Genomic DNA, 26,427 nt, shown 5'->3' on the forward strand with positions numbered 1-26,427 from the left:
GTAATCCTTAAATGATTCTCCTTATATTACGGCACTTTGATATACCACGGCGATTTCCATTCAGTGAATGCTGCACAAACAGGAGATATGACAGATAGTTTGATGGAAACTCATGTACTTCCTCTCTGAGATTCTGCATATGATAGACTTTATTCATCAGCTTGAGAAAAGAGAGTCTTCGGCTTGCCTGGAAGAGTTGTTATGTGCAGACAGTGTGAAATACCGTACCTCTGGCCAGAATTTCCCTCCCTTTTACCTCCCACTTCCCCTAGAAAATGGATACTGGCTAGAAGTTTGTTTCAAAATTCAAACAAATTTTGTATTATTGCACATAAAGCTACCTCCTTCCATCTGTACCTCCTGGCACACTATGAAACTTTCCATAGTTCTTAACTGACTCCAAAAAAGAGTTTTCAGACTGGGCCAACTTCATACATATCTCTGCTGGAGGGGCTTGTAAATCTAGGGCATCTCACCCACAAGCTGGCACACTCTGAAATGCCAGAAGTTTGGGGAATTGATTACGTTTCATTGCTAAAATATTCTAGAGATACAAGATGTTCTGATGCATGTATGGTGCTCGCCAAGGACCACAGGAAGAGGCTTAACCACTGTTGAAACATCTGCTGTTGGCAGCACGGATTGTGATCAGCTGCAAGTTGGCACTGTGAATAACCATCTTCACGGGGAAATTGGTTCTTTAACAGTTGAGAGGTACTGTCAGTGCAAAAAGTGACACGATATTAGATAGGATGCTTAGGCTTCTTATCTTATTATTCAGCTTCTTTTTCTCATCTATCCCAAGGATTCTGCCTTGGAGAAGGTCCCACAATTGGATGTTTTTCAAAATATGCACTAGTTCAACCATAAATTGTGTGGCTCAATGCTGGTGGAGTTCTAAAGGCCAGGAGGTCAGACTAGATTATCCTAATTGTCTCGTCTGGCCTCAGAGTTTCTGAATAATTTGACCCAATGTATATGGCCTAGACAGATATTTCTCAATACTTAGCATAATAGATATGAATATTTTCCTGTTTGATTTCTAGGAGTGGAGTCACATAGGAGAATCAGACCAAGAATGCCCTGTACTTTATTTTTGTTGTCAATGTGTTAGCAGCAAGTACATGTACTATGTGACTGTGTTTGGGACTCCACAGTGAAGAGTTAAAGAAAATAGCAGCAAATTATCCTTTCGTCAAGTAATAATTTCCTTTTCAGTTCTGAAAGATCATCAGCTTGAAGTTCTTTATCAGCCATGTTGAAATTATTACATCTCCTATGTTTGGAAGAGTGCATTTCTTGACATTTTATTTTCTATTCAAATCTGTACTCAGCCCTAATAAATTTTAAGGCTAGCAACATACTTATTAATATATTCAGAAGTACAATACTTACCATTCAAAGCTCAAATCAAATAGGGGTGGTGAGCTGATTTATGTTTTTAAAAAGCAACAGATGCAATTTAATCTATTCAAAAATTATGAGTTCACAGAACATTAACTACTGACTGTGGCAGTAGTTATACACATGACCTTTATTACACTAGAATTTTAGCTGGCAAAGTTTGCTCCCTGGTCACATTCAGAAATATTCTTTTGTTTGTTCTTTCTTTCATTGATTTGTCATTATATGTATTGGTATGTATATAAAAACAGCCATTAGATGTTCCCTTCACAAGCTCTGGGCACTCCTTCCAAAACATAATCTTCACAATAACAAAAAATTGCATTACATCACCTAAGTCCACAGGAAATGCCCACACTGCCCACTTTCCACATAATCAATAAAATCAGCATGGATGCATTTCCTTTACCATAGCCAGGAGGAGATCATCGACCAAGGACACATTCTCTCTTAATCCGCTAAATCTCCAGTCCTTCCATTAAATCGACCTTCCTCTGCTACAATATGCAGACCACAATCTTAGCCTCCTTTTTCTTTTAAATCATCATTCAAATATGCGGTACCAGCAATATTAAAATGCCTCAGAGTTTCTCCATAAAGGGGAACAAATTCTGCACTGCAATTCCTACTGCTGTCAATAGGAATTGTAACCATTTAATAGCAAAAAAAAAAAAAAAAGTACAAATGCATTCAAAGTGATGATGGTCAATTTCATATCTTCAAGAAGATCTTTCCTAATGTACAATTCAGTTATTTTCTATGATCACTTCCATCCCCCCTGAGAATATTCTGTATTAAGAAGAAAATAAGGAAGCAGCTAGAAGAAATATCATCAGTTTATAAGAAATAAAGTACCCAATAGCCTGAACTATTACAGTAAAACAGTGAAAATTACTGAAGGCTACTCAAGTGATTTACATTTTGCGCTCTGCTCTTTAACAGGATATTGCATCTAGTTTACGTCGTCAAATCCTGGTCGTTTTATAATAATAGCTTACATTTTCATAGCACCTCTCATCTAAATGGTTCCCAACGTGCTTCATATATTAATGTACAAACTGTGCAAGGAAAACTTTAAATACACTGTGGTAATACAGCTACGTCTAGGGTGAAGAACAGCAACTGTCTGTGTGAGCACAGTCAAGGCTACACACCACTTAAAGACAGTAAATATCATTAAAAAAAAAACACAGGAGAGAGTTCTGAGGGGAGAATATAATTTTCCAAGATGCAATTTGGCAAGGTCACAGGGTTAACAACAGCCTTATTCATATGAAAAGTTCAGTAAATCTTTAATGGTCACAGCGGGTCATGTCCTCTGTTTTACATTGAACGCTGTGCCCCCTAACACCATGCCAGGGCATTTGATCACTATTGGACTCAACAGGAAAAGTGATCAAATGGATCACCGACATCACTTTGTGAAGCACCCATATGTTAATTGAACATTTCTATCCAGGCCCTAATCTGGCAAGCTTGGGATGTCTGATGGGATCATAATGCCAGGTGATTTGGCTTATCATTGGCCAGAAAGTCTGGCTTGTCTCTCCAAGTGAATTCCACTATAAATGTCAGCAATTGACATTCATGAGATTCTCTCTGCTGGGTTCTTTGACACAGCAAACCTGTGTGATCACACCAAAGATCCATGTGTCCTGGGAAGTATTTTAGGCATAATGCCATAGAAAACCTGCTAGCGTCTTACCAAACAAATGCATAAATACTATATATGCACATCTCACAGCTACCACTGAATAGCAACACGAAAAGATAAAATATACAAAAAATATAAAATATGGTACTCTAATAAACCTAATTTGCAAAAACCTGCGTATCTAGAACTCGTGGTTTAAATACAAGGGATTGTGGGAAAGAATAGATGTGAGGTGGTTCTAAAGGGTGGAGGTGGGGAATATAGCAGATTGATCTCCCTCTGGGAGCTTTCTCTACGTCCTCTTATGGAGCTGTGTGTATTAATATATCTCATCATCTTTCATCATTCATGAGATCTAGACAGGAAAACAAACACCGTGACGATAACCCACACAACACCTTCAACTGGAATGGTGCTCTGATTAATGAAAACTGACTTGCAGTTTTAATTTGGTTGTTCTTGAGTGGGGCCGACAGTGTGTGGAATCCTAATGAGCCTTGATATACAGATCATCAATTCAAGCACGTTTTTCTCACATTGCATTTGCTGTTCATTGCAGCTCTTTACTTTGGGCTGGGTTGGTGTCCCGGCCTAAGGCAGAATTTGCTCAATGGCTTTACAAAGGGCATATCTTCATGCTCATACTCATTACTGGATGCTGGTCACCCACGGTACCCCAGTGCATTTATTATTATGCACCATATGGACACATCATAAATAAAATCTCACCTATTACAGAAACTTTAAGTTACAATTTTGGCCAAGGAGGCAATTTTCAGATCGTTTAAGGTAGAGTGTGGAGTTTTGATCAAGGGCTAGTGTTTAAATTTGCTGATGCTGCAGTCCCATTAGCGGATCTCTTAAGATTTCAGCTCCAAATGGTGAAACTCCCCTAAGATCTGTTGTTCCTCTGATATTTTTCCCATCTTGAATTGCACCGAATCAGTAAAATTAGGCCCTTTCCCCTTTGGAACCAAAACTTTAAATTGTATTCTTTCATTATCCTTTATAATAATTTAGAACTGCCTTCCCAGTTCCAGGCCAAGGGGGTTAGATGTGAATGTTTGATTTGAGCCCATCTCTAGAAATAAGGCATATAACGCTTTTGAATGAGTTAAACTTACAGAGCCAAATCCTCAGCTGTAATAAATGAGCCTAGATCGCTCCATTGACTTCCTATGGCAACTTACACCAGTTAAGCATCTGTCTCAAGGTGTTCTATTTATAGATGTTTTTTTTAATGTGGGTGCTGATGGCAGCAGTTTAAATAAAGTTCTGAACTCATCAATTTTGTTCTTAATTTATAGTGGTGCTTTAGGGATGTGCGGATATTTAAAATGAGTAAAATCAATTAACTCACGATCTAATTATATGTGTTAGCCACTGTGGGGGGGGGGGTTAGAGCACGGCAGTAGCTTTTCCCTATTCAGCACCCTGTCGTAAGAGTGTAAATCTTGCATTTTGAGAGATGATGAACTTATCACTCTGTTTCCCCATTTTCAAAACTAGCTTGAGTTCTGAGTTCATTTTTTTTTAACCCTTCTTTTTTTGCTTTTGGTTTTTAAGGGGGAGCCATTGTTACTACAACATGTTTTTCTAGTCACTGGGGAGTCTGTTCTGTGTATAAAAGGGCTCTCCAGACTAGAATGACACCAGAGGTTGTCCTCCATATAACATATACTGTATTTTTTGTCCATAGTAAGAATTTCTCTCTCTCTCTCTGCTCCTTCTTTCACACTCTCATATGAGTGATAAGAGTTTTCACATTATCCATGTACTAACTTGCAGAGCCAATGTGATCATTTATCATGCACGTTTGATCACTTTGCTTCCTAATCCATCTCCCCTGGATTTATTCTAAGATTATGTCTTCACTACTGGCTGGATCAGCGGGCAGCGATCGATCCAGCGGGGATCGATTTATGATGTCTAGTCTGGACGCCATAATTCGATCCCCGAGCGCTCTCCTGTCGACTCCTATACTTCAGCTCGGCGAGAGGCACAAGCAGAGTTGACGGGGGAGTGGCAGCAGTTGATTCACCGTCGTGAAGACACCGTGGTAAGTAGATCTAAGTATGTCGACTTCAGCTACATTATTCACGTAGCTGAAGTTGCGTAACTTAGATCGATCCCCCCCCCCCCCAGTGTAGACCAGGCCTAAGAGCTCGTCTGCATGGGGAAAAACCCACAGTAGCTGATGGGCACTAGCTGGTGCATGTAGCTACTCCGCACTAACACCCCATGTGAACACTCTTACTGCACACTAAGAGTACCTTTGAGCACATTAGCTTAATGCACTTTGGAAGTGTGCTAAACTAATTTGCCTAGAGGAACATTTTAGTGCACAGTCAGTGTCCTAACAGGGAGTGAGTCTGGAGTAGCTAAAGTGCTGTAAATTCACACCCTAGCTTACTGTGTCTTAACTTCCCCATGTAGACAAGCCCTAACATTCCAAACTCTAAGCAGCTTCAAATAGTCACTTGCTTTGATGGTCATCTGAAGTGCTTGTAAACTGCAGGACACCTAGGTTAATGTAACTTGAAGGTTGGAGTTATCAGGTTTACATTGTTGTCTTTCCCAGAGGAGTTTCAGTCACTTGACCGGCTGGTATCATAAGCGCTGAAGGTTTCTGGCCACACCAGGTCTAAGTGCCCTTTTCTGAATTGCTAACTCACTGTCATTGAAGCCACTGGGAGTTCGGCCTGAAAAAGGAGTAGGCAAGAGTGCCGAGTACATAAGAGAACCATTCTCCGTTAAGATATTGTTAAATCAAATGTCCTTAAACCGACTTTCGTGTTCTGTGAACTGGCTGAAAAACCTAAGAATCTCCGCCAGCTTTTCCATCAGAGTCCAGCATCGTAACGGGGGTGGTCTTCTGTATTTACCTTAAGAGCTAGATCTTCAAAAGGGCTCAGCTCCGAATTAGGCACCTAATGAAACGTGACCATGTTTTCAAATTGCTCAGCACCCGGCAGCTCTTGGTATTCTTGATGGGAGCTGCAGGGGAGTACTGAGTGCATATGAAAAATCTGTCCACTTGATCGAGGGGTGGCATTTTCAAAAACACCTATGTGAATTAGGAGCATGAGTCCCAATCCCTCCATTGGGCCTTGACCCTGCCTTTGTTGATGTCAATGGCAAAGCTCCCATTGATTTTAATGGTGCAGGATCATGGCCTAGGGGCTTAAATAGGAGCTGAGCTCTCTTGAAATCTGGCCCCCTATTTAGGTGTCTAAATGGGAGGTGTTGGGTCCTGAACACCTTTGAAAATCTGGTCTTTGCAGTGCATGTCTAGTAATTGTACAGAGCCAAGACTGAGAAAAAGCTTAAAATATGGAATCTGCTGATCTTTTTTTTTTAAGTAAAAAATGTCAATAATAGTAAATGCTCATCTTGCTACTGAGTTGTGGCTGCAGTGGGGCTGGAAGAAGTGGAAGCATCTTGAGAGTGGGAGCGGGGGCATGAAAACTCAACTAGGAACAACTAGGGCCATGTGCCACATGCGTCCTCTTCTTCTTCCCCTCCCCCCCCTTGCCTTCAATATGTGTATGGGGCGGTTGCTTCTTTCCCTTTCCCTTCTCCCCACCCTCTGTATTTCAGGACTCAAGGAAGGGAAAAGCTATTGTATGCTGCCTCTTGGCACTGGAGACTCCCCTGCTCACTGCTGCTGCCATTGGTCAGTGGTGGATGATAATAGGAGGGGAAAACTGGAGGGGAAGGAAGGTGGCTGCTGTTTGCTGCCTAGGCAAGTAGCTATTTTTGGCTTCCCAGTACAGTGGCCATGGGCACCGCCATCCATGGTGAGAGCGTCTGCACCAGTGTCTTGCACACCTTAGAGCACCCTCATGTTATCTGTGCTATCTCCAGCATGAAGGAAGGAAGTGGGCTGGGATGCTGGTTTTGACAGGCCTGAGTGTGTAATGGGCCCATGGTGTTGACACCCACCCTCAGGTTTATAGTCTACACGGGCCACTGGTGCCAGTTGAGACCCACCTCTAAGAAATCATGAGGCAGTGTGATATTGGGTTAGAAAATGGTCTGGTTTTCGGTCCCTGTGACCCAATGGACTGCCTGGGCATTGATCCTGAGTACCACAATGCATGGGGAGAGGGTACGCCTCCATGTCTTGCATAGCCTATTGCTGGCTTCATCTTATCTCTGGTGTGGAGGAGGGAGGCTGGGCAGGACTCTTGCTTCCAGTCAGGATTCCTGGGTAGGCCTGAGGGTGTAGAGGGGGCATGTCCTTCGCACTCACCCTCATGTTTGCTGTCCCAGGGCCATTGGTGTACCAGTTGAGGTCTGTACTGGAACAACTCCACTGGGTAGTGTGAGGTTGTGGCTACCCAGTTTGTTAATAGTTGTAAATAAAGTTCAGGCCTCCACATTTAACCATACTGTAGTGTATGTTTCTCATTGTTCCTGGGTCAACATCCGATAAACTTTGCAGGGCTGCAGAACTTAAACTGTTAACAGACTGGAGAGGGCTCACTACTGAATTTGCTAATTCAACAAATCAGTCATGGGACTGAACTTGGAAAGCTGATTTTAACAGAAGTTACAGGTGCTTAGCACCTCTGAGATTCAGGCCCTAAATGCTACAAGAAATGGTGGATTCTTTCAAAACATGAGACCCGAACAAGTGTGCTTTATAAGTTACAGCACTTTTCTATGTGGAGTGGAGCAGCTTCTTGGTAACCATTGCTCCATTATATCTGAGGTTCTTAAAATATTGTATTTTCTTTTGATCCATTTGAAGTCAAGTTAACATATTGTTAAAGTATTATTTCAGGTTAATTAAGCTGTAAATGAGCTTAATGATCTGCCTGAACCGAAGCTCAATAACAAGCTATGTATTAACTCCCAAAATCAAAAGAACCTTTAAATTTCTTGCCAACTGTATTGAAGACGATAGAAACAGACAATCAATAATGTTGCCCTTCTTAGAAAATCGAGTCTGAAGCTGAAGAGCTTGAAATAAATGAATTTTAATGCATGCACTCAGATTCTCCAGATAAATTCAAAAAGGGCTTGAGAACCTAAGTCAAGTCTGTTGGAAAAAAATGAAAAAGAAGACACTGAAGACAGAAAAAGACATAGTTGCCTCCCCTATATTTTAGTATTGGGGATCAAATTGTACCTACAAGTAGCCAGATTGCAAAGTCTATATTGTAATAAGATTATAGTTTAGATCTTCTGTCTTGGGTAATATTTGGAAATCCCTGCAACCTCTCAAAATGTTCTATTATTATTGGGGAGTGAGGTTGATAAGATAGAGCAAAGGACTTGTCATCACTACTCCTTGGGCAAAAGTATTGACACTGCTAGAGTTGCATAATGGATGAATTTTGTCCCTGGGAATAAAAAACAGTATTGCCACTGGCAAAGCAGCCACAGGCAAACCAGTTAGGGGAATGGGGGCTACTAACATTAGTGAAGTTTGCAGGATGGGGCCATTGAGGGGCTAATCCTGAGAGATGCTGAGATCTCCCAGCTCCTAATGATCTAAATTTGAACTGCAGGTGATCCGTACGTCTCAAGATTGGGCCTTGAGTCTCTCTGAGCCTCAGTTTATCCATCCATAAAATGGATATATCAAAATTCTTCCCCACCACAAGATCATGGAGAGATGTATTCATTACATTAATTAATATAAAGTGCTTCAGCTGCCAGTGCTTTAGAAGTGAGAAATGTTATTGTGTCTGAAATTCATAAGCATCTGATAAAATGTTTACCTAATATACTCCTGCTAAGTGAGAATAGCGTTCATATACAGTTTGACTGGACCATAATCAAGTTGTCGATTACCCAGGTAAGATTTGGTTAATTGACCTGTAAAATAGCTGCAAACTTCCCATAATGACAGTTCTTCCCTCTGAAAAGAGAATGTAATGCATGATAGTTATGGGAACTACGTAGTAAAATGAACCACAATTATTCTATCCCAGAGAAACTCATCAGGGAAAAAGCAGGACAGGGACACAAGTCAAATATTTTATTTATTTATGACACTGTAATGAGCAGTTAAAAGAGGGGGACTTTGTAAAAAATCAAAAGGCAAGAATCTTAAAAGAAGAATGAATCGTGTTCCATCCACCCTTTTGCTTTCTCAGTTCTGAATATTTCTTTTTCCAGTAGTTGTGCACTTCCGCCCCTCTGTGTGTTATCTGTAGGGCATTAACTGAAGTTACTAGATGATTTTTTTTCCTTCTCAGTCAAGTGCTTTCAAAGGACGTTTTCTATTACATTGTTACTTATTTACAATCTATCAAGAACAGAGGCAGTGCAGTAGTAATACAGTACCTTACTCTTCATGCTCTGGGAATGTATTATTTATGGACTATGAAATTCAGTTTCACTCAAGTATTACATCTTTCTCCTGATGTAAATAATTAATGCTGGCTTGAACAAAAAAACATGTGTGTGGTCATTACTAGAAAATAGTAACTATTATTATTGTTAATAATACTAATACTAATAACAATCCTTGTTTTAGTTCCACGCCACAGTAAAGGAAGGAGTCACGGGAGTGATGGTGAATTTATCGGTTGAAGACCGCGATGACCCAGCAACAGGAGCCTGGAGAGCTGTGTATACTGTTATCAATGGAAACCCAGGACAGAGTTTTGAAATCCAGACCAATCCAAAGACGAATGAGGGGATGCTCTCTGTTGTCAAAGTAAGGACAATTTGCTTTTGTATAATTTATTATTACTGTGAGGTGCATTACACATGAAAAGGACCAAGTACTGAAATTAGCTAGGCGAAAGTATTTTGGTGGCTAGCAGTTCAGTTTAGGCAATACCTGTCACTCCTTTTGTGTTACAATAACCCTGCTGGATCCCGCTTACTGGAAGCTAGTAACTCTGCTACTATGCTAGAGTACATGGTGTGGTTTTGTTGTGTGGCTATATATACACACAGAATGAGACAGAGACAACACAACTTGTCTGGTGCTGAACTTGGACCAGCCAGCAGGATGTAGCCAATGATGGTGATGGAGGCGCTGTCCCTTTGTGGCTAATTCTGTCCTTACAAGCTTGGGTGAATGTTATACGTGCTCTTTGCATCTGGTACTCTGATTTCTTGACATGTCTTACAGCCTTTAGACTACGAGATCTCAGCATTCCACACACTGCTGATCAAAGTAGAAAATGAAGACCCGCTGGTTCCAGACATAGCCTACGGCCGCAGTTCTACAGCAACAGTTCAGATCACTGTTCTGGATGTAAACGAAGGCCCTGTTTTCCACCCAGACCCAATGACAGTGACCAAACAAGAAAACATCCCCATAGGCAGTGTTGTGTTAACAGTAAGCGCCACAGATCCAGATATCTTGCAACACCAGACTATTGGGTGAGTGAAATATTCTTTACTCTAAGTCTACCAAAAAGTGAATACAAATGTCTGTTGTGCCTGCAGAGCTTGGCTGTTAGTACCACATTCAATTAAATTCATTTGGGATCTGGATTATAAGGAGTGAGGATTTTCTTTTTCATAATGAAGAGCTTCATTATCAGGAAGACAAAGAACTACATGAGGCAGGTGACAATAGTTTTCCATGTTATAAGTTACTGCAATAGAACAAGCCAGTGCCACAAGCGGTGGAGTGAAATAGTTACAGTACAGAGTTCTTAGAATGATTTGTAACCTGCTTCTAATTCCTTCCCCGCCGTCCCCACCCCACCCCTGCCCAGGAGATCACAAGAAAACTGTTGTTGTTGTTTTTAACTTTAAACTAGTTTATGAGAATAATTTCTCTGTTTTTCAGATGGATGAACCAGGCTTATATTTATTTCTAACGTCTTTAATGAAGTAATTATTATCCACCGAGATTCAAGGGCTACAGGGATAATAAATGCTCCTCAACTAAGCAATGGCATCTAATAATAAACTTACTTCTGGATAAAGGCCAACTAAGAGAAATGCAAGGATCATAGACTCACAGAAATGGGGGGCTGGAAGGGAACTTGAGAGGTCATCTAGTCTAGCCCTCCGCACTGACACAGGACCAAATAAACCTAAACTACCCCAACAGGTGTTTGCCTAAACTGTTCTTGAAAAATTTCAATGACAGGAATCCCACAACCTGCCAGGAAGCCTATCCCAAGACTTAACTATCTTTAAAGTTAGAAAGTTTTTCTCAATATCCAGTCTAAATCTCTCTTGCTGCAGATTAAGATCATGACATCTTGTCTTACCTTTGGTGGACATGGAGAACAACTGGTCACCGTCCTCTTTATAACAGCCTTTAACTTTTCTCATAGGTTAGGTTTTCTAAACTTTTTATCAGTTTTGTTGCTTTCCTCTGGATTCTCTCCAATTTGTCCACATCTTGCCTAAAGTGTGGCGCCCAGAATTGGATACAATACTCCATGTGAGACCTAAGCAGTGCTGAGTAGAATGGGACAACTACCTCCCTTGTCTTACATACAACACTCCTGTTAATACACCCCAGAATTATATTAACCTTTTTTGCAACTGCATCACATTGTTGATTCATATTCAATTTGTGATTCTCTATAACCCTCAAGATCCTTTTCAGCAGTAATATCACCTATCCAGTTATTCTCCATTTTGTAGTTGTGCATTTGATTTTTCCTTCCTAAATGCAGTACTTTGCACTTGTATTGACTGAATTTCATTCATACCAATTGTCCAGTTTACCAAGGTCCATTTTCATTCTTATCCTATCATCCAAAGTGCTTGCAACTCCTCCCAGCTTGGTGTCATCCATAAATTTTGTAAGCACACTCTCCACTCAATTATCCAAGTCATTAATTAAAATATTAAATAGTACCAGACCCAGGACAGACACCCAAGGGAGCCCACAAGATTTGCTGTCCCAGTTTGACAGTGAACCAATCAACACTAATCTACAATTCCTCGGGTCCTCTGTGTTCCCTTTTTAAAAGATGGGTACTATGTTTGCTCTTCTCCAGTCCTCTGGGACCTCACCTGTCCTCCATGGCTTCCTGAAGATAAGTTCTAATGGTTGCAAGAATGCTTCAATTAGTTCCTTAATGCATCCCAGGGTGAATTTCGTCAGGCCCTGCCGACTTGAATACATCTGACTTATCTAAATACTCTTTAACCTGCTATTTCCCTGTTTTGGCTTGCATTCCTTCCCTCTTGTTGTTAATATTAATTATGTTGAGCATCTGGTCACAATTAACTTTTTTAATGAAGACTGAAGCACAATAGGCCTTAGGCACCTCAGCCTTTACTTGTTATTAGCTCTTCTTCCCCCTAAGTAGTGGACCTACACTTTTCTTTGTCTTTTTCTTGCTCCTAGTGTATTTCTAGAACAAATTCTTATTGCTTTTTATGTCCCTAGTTAGATGTAACTCATTTTGTGTCTTGGCGTTTCTGATTTTTTCCCTACATGCTTGTGCTATTCTTTTGTAGTCATCCAAAGTAAATTGTCCATATTTCCACTTTTTGTAAGATTTCTTTTTGATTTTCAAGTTATTCAAAAGCTCCTGATCGAGCAATATTCATTTCTTCCTATTCTTCCTGCCTTTCCAGATTGTTTCCTGTTCTGCCTTCAATATTGTCTCTTTGCAAAACTGAACTCTTTTTTCCCCTTAGATATGTTCCCTTAGATATGGGACTTACCTACATGTTCTCTGAGTTTGTTCAAGTCTGCTTTTTTGAAGTCCATTTTCCTTATTGTGCTGTTCTTACTTCTTCCTTTCCTCAAAATCGTGAAATCTATCATTTCATGGTCACTTTCATTTAAACTGCCTTCCATGATCAGATTCACAGCCAGTATCCCTGTTTGTCAGAATCAAGTCTTAAAAGGCTGTCCTTGGTTACTTCCTCCACCTTCTGAAACAATAAGTTGTCCCCAATACTTTCCAAGAACTTACTGAAGATTTTGTGTTTTGCTGTATTACTTATCCAACAGATGTCTGAGTAGTTAATGCCCCCACCCCTCATTACTTACCAAATTTGAATGTTTGTTATTTGTTCTAGAAATGCCGCATCTACCTCCTCCTCCTGATTTGATGGTCTCAAATAGATCCCTACCATGTTTCGTTTCCCCATTAATCTTCACCCAGAGATATTTAACTGGTCGGCCTTTCACCTCCTCCTGGACCTCAGAACAACTGTATATATTCTTGATGTATAAATCAAGACTTCCTCTTTTTTTCCCCTTCCTGTCCTTCCTGACCAAGCAATACTGCTCTATAGAAATATTCCAGTTATGAGGTTTACCCCCCTCAAGTCTCAGTGATGCCAATTAAGTTACAATTTAACTTGTGTACTAAGCTTTCCAGTTCTTCCTGTTTATTCCCCATACCCCTTACAGTTGCATATAGACTTTTAAGATGTTAAGCAGATTCCCCCACTCTTTTCCATTTTGTTGCTTCTATGACACTATTGTCATTTTTCATTCCCTCCACCCACATCTTCTAGTCCTCTATCAAGGTCACCTTTTTATATCTACCAGTGGGCTTTTGTCACTTGCCCCCTTTTGAGCCTAATTTAAAGCCATCTTCTCTAGGTTGGCTAGTCAGTGTCCAAAAATACACTTCCTCTTCTTGGTCAGGTGGACCTGATCTCTTCCCAACAATCCTCCTTTTCGGAATAGCATCCCATGGTCAAGGAAGCCAAAGATGTCCTGTCAACACCATCTGTAGAGCTTTGCACTCATCTCCAGGGTGCATGTGTCTCCGCCTAGGCCCTTATCAATGGAAGAGAATCTCATCTGCACCCCCACCTCCTTCAGCCTTGCTCTCAGAGCCATGTAGTCAGTGATCATGTGCTATGGGTCAGACCTGGCAGTATCATTAGTGCCCAAGTGGATGAGCAGCATGGGATAGTGGTCAGAAGGACGGATGAGCCTTGGCAAGCTTTCTGTAACATCTCAGGTGCAGGTTCCAGGCAGGCAGTACGCCTCCTGTGTCACGTTAACAGATGGATGCTTCTGTCCCCCTCAGAAGGGAGTCCCTGACCACCACTATCTTATGTCTTCTCCTCTCGGGGGTGGTGGCCATGAGCCCCCCAGCCTTGGGGGAGGGGCAGGTGACTTCTCTTCCTCAGCCATTGGGGTCTACTCCTCTCTTGTTGCAAGCACAGCATTCTGGAATGGGTGACTCACCCTCTCTCATTCAGCCCCCTATAATTGCTGGCCTAGTTAAAAAAAATTACACTGCCCTCACTTCAAAGAGCCCCACTTGAATTCAGGTGTTAACCCACCTAACTGCAGGGCGATCTAGCCCAGACAGTCAGCAACTGAGCCTAGATTTTAACCACACCATACCACACAGCAAACCAGTAAATTAACCCAGAGTCCTACTAACCTGGATGACAAGATCCTAGCACAGAGAAGTGCTAATTTTTTGCCCACCAAAGTTAATCAATAGCAAGAAGGCAGAAAACCCCAGAGATATTCAGCAGCTGGCTAGCTCCCTTAGCTGTCTTCCTCTCATCAGCCATGTGATGATGTCTTCTGTACTATAGAAATATAATTCATCCATATACACTGTCTCTGAGGAACAGGGTTGGCAATTATTAAGTGCTGCCATCTTTTCATATTTAAAAATGGAGAATCAATTTTAAAGCTATTTTATGGCATATGATTGCTATGTTCCTGGGGTGAATCTCTTGAGACCACAGGCTATATTAGGCAGCTTCTGATGATGATCTACCAGTGTTCTGGGAAGGCTCCTGTGGAAAGAGGAAAATAATTTTTCCAGTCAAAAAAAGCAGATTATTTTTACAGTTAAAAATGGTTCCTGGAGTCTCTGGTGAACTGGATGAAAATTTAGAAAGAACACACAAGTCATACAATGGTGTTAGTCTCAAAATAGCATTTTCTTTGAAATGATGTTAACTCTACCTTCCTGCATATCAGAGGAGGCGTTTCAATCAGATGCTTAGACACTTGAGCTGGACGAGGGAAGCAAAACTGGGTGGAGCGAGGATGTAGAATGCAGAAGGGAGGACCAGAGGCTGTAGCCTGGGGAGTCCCTCTACAGATCAGCTGCCTTGTCGGTCATTAAAGATTGAGAGGGGGCATGTGAGGAGAAAAGTCAGTGAGCAGCCACTCTTTGTCATATGCTTCCCAGGAGAGTTTCCAGTTAGAAATGGAGCCTTGTTGCAGGGAATTGAAGATGAATGGTAGAAAGGTGCCATAGAATAATGTAAGAGGGATTAAGAAACATTGTGTTCTGATTTCCCTATGGATTCTCTTGGGCAGTGAAGTCTGTGACCCCTTCTCCCGAGTCCTTACTGCATGAGGTTGCAAACACCATTTTCATGAAGGAAGAATGATGTTTTGACTTTATGATAAACTTCATGGCGATTTAGAAGTCATTTTTTACCCTTCTGTATTTCCTTTTTTCCATGAGAGGGAGCAACAAGGCCATGGATAAGCTATGTAGCTCAAGCGGTGTTGGCCTGCTCCTGTATTCCTTGTTTACCCTACACTCCAGGCAAAGTCAATTGAATCTTTGAGTGCCCAGTGATTGCAGGGCAGGCACTAAGGCTCTACCTGTAGAGACCAGAATGCCAATCCATCTCAGATGTGTGGATTTCTCCATCATCACAAGGATTGTTTAGAAGTGACTGGCCACTTCTTACGGAAGATTAGTCTATGGATCATTAATGAAATTCAATGTAAATAAGCATGTATCAGCATAGTGTTGTGAAGGACTGGACTAGGGCGGGGATTAAAATGATGTGAAGATGAATTTTAACAGGTAAGAGTACTCAACATTTAATGTAGGGGGAAAAGGTACTGCATATAATTAAAGATTTCAGTTCCCTGCATCATCTCAAAAACATCTAGTTAATAGACTATGAATATTTTGTTTTTCTGTATCAAGAGTACCTGTACACTTTGTCACTTAAAAATCAGTTTATCTGAAGGATGGATCTTAACTGATGTCATTTCCCCCGTTTTTTAAACTTATTTATTTATTGAATGCATTTTTAGCCATTCATTTCATTTTAGTCTTTGCTCTGGGGAATTCTTATTTCATTCACTATTGTCATAGCTTTCTGTTGATGGATGGAAAAGAGCTGTGGAATTTCTATCACGTCAGATACAGCAATATGACCCTCAGGTGCATTATTCAAAGCCTGACTCATGTAGAAAAAAAGTCCCATATTCCCTTTGGTGTTGGTATTGAGTTTAGCATATACAGGGCTAAATTTATTGATAGTTTTAAGTATTTTCATGGGAGCTATTTGATAAGAAAAGGCTCATTAATTATTTGCAATGTTTGATCTTGTTCTGCTAAGAGAGCAGCCCCAAGAGAATAGGGAGTATACGTGAAATGGGTTAAGAAAATCATGCAGTAGGTTTTTCTTATAATCCTGAATCTGCTATCTGTACTTCTCAACCAGACTTGCTGATTTTGCCCATTTTTTTAATGATTATGTTGGGAATGCAAATTATAGGTGGTATTAGTGGATCGCTGGGAACTCTAGTTTGCTTTTCAAATAGCATATGTAGCCAGTCAAACAGCACAAATCCTTTTGCAATCTACCACTAGTCATAACCTGCTGCAAAAGACTCCTGAAATTCTGAATAATAATAGCTCATAAGCTAAATGAAAGGTTCCCAGAGCTCACAACCTAATGTGGACAATATCTGCACTGCCAAAAATTGGAATTTTCTTTTACCCAAAAGAGAGGTTTTCTTCTCTCATGCTGAACAGCCAGAAGAAGCAAAACAATGAGGTGTAGAGGGCTGAGAGTGGATAGTGATCATATACAAGGAAGTATTTTACAAGACAAGGACTATTAATTTTATAAGGAGAAAAACAAATGGGAATATAATAGAAGTATGGAAAATAGTGTGTGACTCAGAATAGACTAATCAGGCTGTATATATCTACTTTTTGATACAAGATATAGAAAACACTGAACAAAATAAATAATAGAGAAAAGGAAGGATTTTTCATGCAATGCAATGTAATTAAGCAGTGGAACTCACTGCTGCTGGGTATTATTGAAGCAAATAGCTTATGAAGAGTCAATAAAGGATTAGACATTTATATGAAAGGGAAAAGCATTTGCAATTTAGCTAGGGTAAAATTGCATATATTGTGGAAAAATGCTCTGTAGTTCTCACCAGTGGATGTACTGGTATAGTAAGATCAAATTTTCAAGCAGGCATAATACAAAGTGCACATTCACTAAGCCTTAATGGGCAAGTGCAAGTCATGGTTTGTGTGTGCATGCCCACATCCCTGATCCATGCGTCTGTGTGAACCGCATGCCCAGGTCCCTGATCTATGCATCCATTATTCCCAACAAAATACATATGTCAGTTGCAAAATGTATGTCTGTACAGATAGAGGTCTGAGGGGTTTTGTTCACGTCACCCACCTTTGTTTTCAGCGTATTGCAGCTAATGTATGAGACCATTCAGTGCCAAAAAGGTATTTTCAATTTGCTGTACCTACAACTAGGAGATGCTGGTAGCTATTAGTAATTACCACCAACATAGGTTAATCTACTGTGTTCAGTGCAACAACTACACTTTAAAAACCATGAATATAACATAAAGAAACATTTCTGTACCATGGTTCCAAATCAAACTGAATCTATTCTTTGAGCACCAAATATCTGAATCTGATTTAAATGACTTGTCTCTTTGGAAAAGATAGCTTGCCTTATAAAGATCCTATAGGCATCTGTATTTTTGAGACAATTTCCCTTCTAGTTCTTCAACTTGAAATATTCAAAGACTCCAAGTATTTGCAAGAATCAAAACCCATGAACCTTTAGATCTAGATATGGGTCTGCATATGGTTAGCAGTGCACCTGCATTAACATTCAAGGGATGTTATTAGAGTTATAAACATCATACTGGGAACTAAAACGCACAACCATACACTGCAAGAGCCAAGTCCAATTGTGCCTTTAGTTACATCTGTTTAAATCTAGAGTAATTTTAATTTCAAGCCAGGCCTTGGACAATCCTGTCCTGATCTGAAGTCAATGGAAAGGCTCTCCTTGAGTACAGCGGAATTTAAATCAAGCCTTCAAAACAAGAACCTGTAAACAAAACCAAAAGAGTTTCTCCCAATTTACACTAATGTAACTGAGAGCAAAATTTTGTCCCTCTGTGTCCACAGGGAGAAAGCAATGGAACCAGTTAACATACAATTGCAATTTTAAGACTGATTAATCTATATTAACCTAAATTTTTTACGGAAGTATTCAGTTCCTTCTACAGCTTCCAACTTTTTATTATAATAATAATAATAAATAATAATAAATCCAGAAGCCCCCTTATTAATTATAATCCAACAACTTATTAATAGACTGATAATGAAGTTTCTCAAATTTGATTTCTTAATCAGGGATCACTGTTATTTTTGTGCCAGATTTAAGAGTTTAATTTTGGGTGCCTCTTTCCCACCTCTGAAATTTTAATCAGAAGTTTCAAGGGTATGTGTCAATGAGAAGTTAAAGGCCAAATTTAATAACATTTTCTACCTTGGGAAATTAAAAGAAGAGCCTTGGTTTCTGAAATCCATTATTAACAATAGATCTTAATTAAACATAGTTACCGGCCTCAATAATTTGTCTGCATGGAGAGATCAGTTTTGTCATTTCTTTGCTCTTTGGATTCAACAAGTACAGGATACACAATAGTTAGACTTCAAACTAAGTGTAACTAAGTTGTTTACTGCGGTGTGCTTATAATTTTTAATTAAAGCAATGCTCTCTGGTTTCATGTTTTATCATGGCAATATATTTTTATTACCTACTCTGCTCTAGGATTTTTAATTATTTATGTAAGTTATTATTGCAACTTTCATTCTTGGTAAGTGATGTGACTGGTTGCTGTGGAAACATCTCCAGAAAAAAAATAGTTTATGGAATACAGCATGTATAATTAATTAAATAACAAAATTAAAATGGCCTTAATTCATATCTGACAAGATGTATTTGAAGCTGGAGTGCTTAGAAATAGAACCCATGCTAGAATGAGGCTCATAGGAATGGAAACTTTATCAAAATTATATGCAATAATTTTGGCAACTCATCTGTAGTCAATCCCAGTTGATGCCATGTAATATCAAGGATGTCTGAATAGATAGCTGAAGGCCACTGTCGTAATTTGTACAGCACCTAGCGCAGTGCGGTACTGATTCATAACTTGGGCTCCTAAGTACAGTAATACAAATGAATTAATAAATAATAATACTGATGAGGTCTCAGCTGCATTACATTGAAAGCCAATGTGGTTATTTTATAGTAAATATGACACATTAACAATCATAAGGTCTGATTCTGATCTCACTTACAATGCGTTTGAAGTCAGTGGAAATACACCAATATGAAACCAGAATATCTCCAGTGACTTTGGTGGTATGGCTCCTGATTTATCCTAGTGACATTGAGATCGTAATCAGTTCTTGCTCTTCATAGCATGATGTCCAAATAACAGCTGTCTATGTTGAAATGTAAAACAGACTTTGTTTTACTTCTTATATTGGACTTGAGCCTTAGCGCAAAACACTGACACATTCTAATGGGGCTGCTTTCCTGAATAACAGACTGTGAAAGTAATAATGCTGAGCCCTGGTCTACACTACAAACTTATGTTGGTATAACCATGTCACTCAGGGGTGTACCGCTGCAGTGTTGTAAGTGTTGACAGGCCCTGAGTCTCTCAGGGCATGAGTTAAAGAATGATACTTATTTTTTAATATCTTTGCTCAAAGTGCAACCGGGCAGCAAAGTGTCTACTAAGTCCACTGGTGGTTACTTTTACAAGTGAGCCAGATTTTGCTCTGGTCCATCTTCAGGAACCTAGAGTCAGTGCTTAGTGCAGTTCACTGAAGTCAGTGGAGATCCTGCTGATTTCTGCTGGTGTAAGTGAAAACTGCCATGTTTCATCTTTGAAAAGATGGAGCGGTTTCCTAACGACCTGTAAGGTAGTGTTGAGACTACATTAAATGTGAAATTTGCAAGCTCGGTGAGTTCATCCTGACTTCCAAACATTGGAGAAACTAAGCAGATTTCAGTGGAATAAAGTAAGAAATGGTTTACGTCTGTTATTCCCATTTGTGCTGCCAGTTCCTAGTTTTATATGTAGTGAAATCAGAAGTTATGCATCATTAAACTAATTCAAGAAATGTATTTCATTCTCTGCTGCAAGTTGGGTTTTTTCAAGCAAATCTGAGCACCCTCTGTCCAAGAATGATGAGACTTCAAACAACATTCCTCGCCAACTGTTAAGGGATTAATTTTGCATACTCTGAGTCTTTTTTAAGACACACTTTTATTGTAGGCATGGGTCAATAAACTTGCTTTAGGTTGCACTGCAATCATTTTAAGGAAGTACTCTATAATGAGAGAGGGACAGCAAGTCTCAAAGTAAGAGTACATGCTTATGAAGTAATACACGCAGTCCTTGTTAAATATGTCTTCCCGAGTCAGAAAGGGTTGTCTTTGGACCCCTAACATCAGGAGATTGTTTTCCTTATACAAATAGAAAAATAGATCTTATTTTTACAAAATAATGGCTGAGCCATACTCTCGGTATGCAGCACCAGGGTTTTTCATTTTAAGTTACACCCAAGAGTTAGCTCTGCAGCTGTATTTATGGCCTGTCCAAAATCCACGCCCTGGGAATTTGGAGCGCATCTCTAAATCTGAAGATGATGTATATTGGGGAGTACAAACTGCTTTAAAAATAATGGAGATGGAGAGGGAAATCATGAGAACTTGGCCTAAGGTACAAGTCATTCCTATCCTCCCCTTCCTGCCAAAAGCTTTGAAACACAAAGCATTGCCTCCAGAGAAGCTAATTGTAGCAGTGGAATCCAGAGACAGGGGAGTGGAAGAGGCTTGAATCACCTCATTCTGAAAGAAACAGTCCTGCCCATTCCTTCATGCTCTAGAGGGAATTCTTACAGACCACCCTGCAGAACAGCATTTTCACTGAAAACCTTTTTTTTGTATGTGGTTATAGTAGCAGTGTAAGTATATTGGTGTGTGAGCTGTATTGTGGTGTAGTTGTAATACTAATATTCAGAGAGAAGAAACTTTGAATGAAAGATTCACATACATTGCTCCTTGGTAATCTGAACAAACTGACGTGTGTCTTTCATTTATTAAGTGGTGAGATAAATATACAATTCTCCCCCGTGTAACAAACTGTTTAGACTAACAGTAAAATGAGAAAAGGAGTGAAGATATTGAGATTGGAGGGGCTTCTAGAAAGGGATGGGTATGCTTGATTCTCTTCACACACCACTTTTACATGTCTAACTCAAGTGGGGTTACGAGGGGTGAGAAGAAAATTGGGTCCAATATCTATCAGTGTTTCTCCTGTTCTGAGAATTATTTGCAGCTAAAGGGCATTTGGCTGGCACTGCCTGGAGAGATCACACACTTTGAATTAACGGTGAGGAAGCAGCTGGCAAGAGAAATGAGACTGAAGAGAATCAATGGCTGGAGTAAAATCCTTAGGCTGGAGAGAATTTAAAAATCTGCCAGATCTGGAAACCAAGTCCTACCAAAGCTATGAAAGGAGGCTGAACATGACCACACCTCACACACCACCACAACCACCAAACATTCTCCTCAACCTTAGAGCTGGACAAAGAGATAAGTTCCACCGGAAAGAAGAATCTCACCCCAAGTGCATGAGGCAAGTTCCCTGAGGAAAGGAGAGTCTCTTTCCTGCATGAGTATAAAGGATTAAGCCAAGCAGTCTTAATTGATCAGACAAATAAGAAGCCAGACTATGTAGGTTAAATCACTGCAAGAAGGGAATGAAGAATTTGTTGTGGAAACGAAGATTGCCCTGTGTTTATTGATGTACGGTCATGCCCTGAAAATGAGGCCGTGCTTCCTCACTCCCTGAAGCACTGTTGGGTACTCCTTCATGGATGTTCTGTGGGCTTTTAAGCCAGGGATAAAGGAAAAATGATGAACATGGGATAGGCTTCTCTATGCCACTTGCTGCACAGATTCTAATGAAGCAGAGCCAGAGCAGGAATAAATGTTGCTTTGGGTCTCCTCCATGGATGCTTCTGACAAATCATGAGGGGAACCAGCCTATGGTGCCATGGCTGTGGATGGAGCCACATTGGCAGTGGTGAGGAACAGCAGCAGAGGCAGGATTCATTGATCTGGAAAGTTCTTTCATAGGCTGGGAATCTTCACGTTGCCTGAATTCCATAGGTCCTCAAGTCCCTTGTGGAAATATTTGGCAAGAGACATCACGTCTCCTCTCTGAGATATCCTGCCCCTCCGGTCCACCCTTGCTGGTTTCTCCTCCATGGAAGGAGGTGATCTGACTCAGATACAGGCCAGCTGGGTATCTTTAAAAACAGCTGGTTTGAAGTTCTGAAATTACCTCATGAGTAGCATGGAAGGAATTGAGAACAGCAGCTGCTCTAAGAATTAGAAAGATGAGTGAAAAAATTGCCCCCCGGCCAAAATGCAGTGCGGGCCAGATCCTGGGATCCCACGGACCAGTGCTCAGCACATGTCAGGGTGCGGTGGGGGTGCACCTTTGATAATCCTAATCCTGGGATCTGCACTGTGTGCTGATTAGAGCAGTCTTCAGTCTTATCCGGGCTCCAAACAGCAGCAGCAGCAGAGGAGGAGCTGATATGGCACCAGGCCTTTATGGGCACAAGGATTCCCCAGTTATGCCCTTTTTACCTTGGCCACACCCCATGCATTTGCTGCAATGAGCACAGTTATGGTGCAGAAACTACCACGGTGTCTCTTTGTCAGCCAAGGATCACCCAATGCTGGAGGGGAATCCTCTGGTGGTAGTTAAACTGGGTTTAGGGCAGTTTTCCAGCAGGATAGCAGCACAAAGCTGGCTTAATGAACCAGAAGATCTGGCTCACGGTCTTCTTTCCTGTAAGCCCTGTGGCTAGACGCTGTAGAGGGAGTTCTCTGCTTCCATCTGTTGGTGAAACAGTGTGAAGAACGGCCACAGAGCTGCTTCATCTGCATAAGATATATACCCAGAACTCTAGGTGGACGAACAAGCTCCAGAGGGGAAGGAGTGATCTGTTCCCATCTGTGAGTGAGCAGGGAGATATACAGCTACAGAGAGCTTCATTTGCATCAACTTTCTAACCCAGAATTCTTCTAGAGTCACCATCATGGTACAATAGCTCAGAATTAGTTGAATAATAGAACTGAACTGAGAAAAGGGGGAAAGATTCCTATCTCATGGCAAGGAGTATACCCGTAATGGCAAGAACTCTGTTCAAGAGTGCTATATGCTATTGTTTCTTATCTCCAGAGGATCCTATGCTGTTGAAGGGACTTCACTGTTAGACGTGATGTAGACTGTGCAATGGGAGGTGATGCAGAGGCAGCTCCATGATGGGATGCAATGCAGGAAGAGTTCTTCACTAAAGCCTCAGAGGATAGTAGCACTCTAGGGAGGACCCTTGTAACCAGCTACTAAATAAAGCTGACATCATGATAGCTGGATTAGGTGGTAGAGCCTCAGGACAGGACCAGACAGCACTTCCCCAGGGACTGGAGACAGGCCTGCCTGAGCACACCTCAGGACCCTGGGACTGTGCTATCCACTGACACCAAACTGTGAGTGGGGTTTAGCAGATGGGGCAGGGAGAAGTGATGTGGTAATAGACATTTGCTTATTGGACGTTCAGACTGGTAGGCAAGGAACCAAGCCAAAGTCTGGACAATTGCCAAAGTCACAATGGAGGAGTGTTTTACTTATCATTCATTTAGATATAGCATTGCTGCGTTTTCCCAGGTTGATGCTGTTTTCCTTTCCCCTCTACTAAAGTTGTCTTTGTTTCCTATGCAGACTTAGTGCTGGTGAGTGGGGAAGTATTGCCTATTAAGCCCGCCCACATAAAGTGTTCAGTAATCCCAGAAATTCTGTGGGTGGGGGGAGTTCAAGCTGCTGATCTTTTCTTAGGCTTAAAAGAGACCCTTAGCTTATTTGAACTCAGCCCTTAACACCTGGCAGAACAGTTACATTCCTAAAATGTGCAACCTGCCCGACCCTGTCTATAAACCATATTTAATGTGTTGTTGAAGTTACACATGATGATAGACTTGAGAATGTGTTTGTTTTCATGTAATCAGAAAGGCCATCAAAACCAATATAAACCTCCCCTGATATTTCCCTAAGAGCTCCAAATTCTTGATTAACAAGGATGAATGTAACATTTTAAGGGGAGTCTAATTAGACCCTCTTTTCCCCCCCTGCAAAACAGCATTATTTCACATAATGTTTTCAACCGTATCAGTGCAGAGAATGAATTGCTCTGAACCGTAAAATTATAGGGCACATTTTTCATGTCACTGACTAAACAATGTTGCAGTTCTTCTAGAGAAATAAAACAATGGGGTATATAAGTCACAAGTTATGCCTATAGTGCAAGATAGATCCTGATAATAACTCACTTTGTCATTATTTTATGCCGGTTACAGAATAAGAAGACACCGACCCCTTGTAAGAAGTGAGAAGCATCTTGGTTATTATATATTTGGATATTAAATGTAGGGACGTTGTGTGAGGTGGTTGGGTCACTGTGAAGCTGGTGATAAAAAATGCAGTTAATAGTTCATGTTTCATGGAATTCTGGAGATCCAGACAGCCAAATTATATTTGAAAAGTTCTAAAACACTTCCACTGTGCTCTTAAGGAAAGGTGTTTGTTTGATAATAAGTATAGAAGATGACTCATGAGACCACTGTTATTCTATAAGCAAAGGCCAGGCTGTAATAGTAAAAACAAAAACCTGAACAAGAGCTTGCTGTAGGACATCCATACCGAATGAGACCAATGGTCTGTCTCGTGCCGAATACTGTCTCCAACACTGGCCAGAGAAAAATGCAATAAGCCCTTTGTCATTGTTGTGTACCTCTAAACTTCCTTCTTTCGACCAGATCCAGAACCAGAATTTGTATAACAGAAGAGTAGCTATTTTCCTGGTATTCATGTTCTGGGTGCACAAAGGGCATGTTGGAATTCTTGCAGATCCCTTTGGCCTGGTTTGAAGATCCAAGAGATTCAGATGGTGTCAATATACTTCATGTAAGTGTGGGTTCGCTCACGTCTAGTATCCATGAGGTCAGGGTTGAAATTTTGGCCACTTTGAAATCACTGGCAAAATTCCCATGAGGCCGGGTCTCAGGTGTCTAGAAAGGAGCCATTCCCATACTCAGGTCTTCCACAATACTGCACATAGTACTGTAGCTGCTAGTGTTCCAGGTGCTGCTCAGCCATGAATCACCCTGATCTGTGCATTTCTAGGAATTAAGCATCCCATCTTCTTTCAAAATCACATGTGGCTATTCTTAGAATGGAATTTAAGTTCAGCTAGGAAATTATTAGAAGGTTTTAGCACTCATTTTTCACTAAACAGAGCTCTGTGAAGTTACTGTAATAGAAAAAATCTTGCAGAGTTGAATTGGAATTTTTCTATTAGCTGAGTAATAAGGAGCCCAGTTTCTGTAAAATAGTTTTTGTGTGTAAGTGAAATTATGCACTTTGTTAAGCAGTGGCAAGTCTGCACTTCCACACTTGGTTCAAACAGAAGTCACCCATGAATCAAACTTTCTGTGGGTTTATGACCAATTTGTGCTGTGTACACATGCACACAGAGACATACTCCACAAACAGGTAGGTAATTAATATCCATGTGGTACATTGTTTGCAGTGTCGTATGACAATGGTGTCTATTATGCACATCTGGCCAGTAATCTGTGTGTTCAGGGCCTATTAAACACTGGGGCCATATCAAAAATTCAATTTTTTTCAATCAACTCACCAGATAAATGCTTCATCCTTTCCCTTGCAAACATGAAATTCCCTACATAACTCTATCTGTGTAAACCCCAGGTTGAGTGATATTCAGTCCTGAGCTAGTGATAGATTTTTTTTTAATACATAAAATGTTGCAGATTTAAAGTTTCTTACCTCATGACTCTGCAGGGCTATAAACAAGAACTTTATACTATCGGAACAGGAGGCTTTCAGCTTCACAATGGAACATGCAGCACTTGCTTCTGGCGCTGGAAGGATCTGTGTTACATCTTAAGTTCTTTTAACAATTTTCCATAGCTTCCTCTGAGCCATGTAAAGTTGGAGTTGGTCTCTGGTACCTATGGTGTTTGACTTTATGGGGGAATGGATATAGAAAGAAATTCAATTCAATATTTACACCCCTTTAAAACATTCCTAAAATAGGTTTTCTGTAACAAATGTGACATATGCAGTGTCCCTGTTAAAATCTGCCCAAATTTGGGCAAATTATAAGGCTCTGAAAATTGCATTTTGCACATGGTCAGTAGAGGTGTGGCAGCATTAGTCTCTAAAGATTCCATATGCACTGAGCATAGGAGATGTATGGGGATGGAGCATGCTCAGTGCATAG

The 26,427-nt window shown here is 40.6% G+C and overlaps 1 protein-coding gene across 1 annotated transcript in view; it reads left to right on the plus strand.

The window, feature by feature from the left end:
- LOC112106846 (cadherin-13) overlaps window positions 1-26,427 on the plus strand; it is a 743,971-nt gene that overhangs the window by 650,988 nt on the left and 66,556 nt on the right. The window contains exons 9-10 of the mRNA XM_024200308.1: window positions 9,552-9,734; window positions 10,158-10,411. Coding sequence (XP_024056076.1) covers window positions 9,552-9,734; window positions 10,158-10,411 — 437 coding nt within the window. The remainder of the gene's footprint in view (window positions 1-9,551; window positions 9,735-10,157; window positions 10,412-26,427) is intronic.

This window comes from Terrapene carolina, unplaced genomic scaffold (genome assembly GCF_002925995.2).
Source record: "Terrapene carolina triunguis isolate 2854851 unplaced genomic scaffold, T_m_triunguis-2.0 Scaffold33891, whole genome shotgun sequence".
In the NCBI taxonomy this organism is placed as follows: domain Eukaryota; kingdom Metazoa; phylum Chordata; order Testudines; family Emydidae; genus Terrapene; species Terrapene triunguis.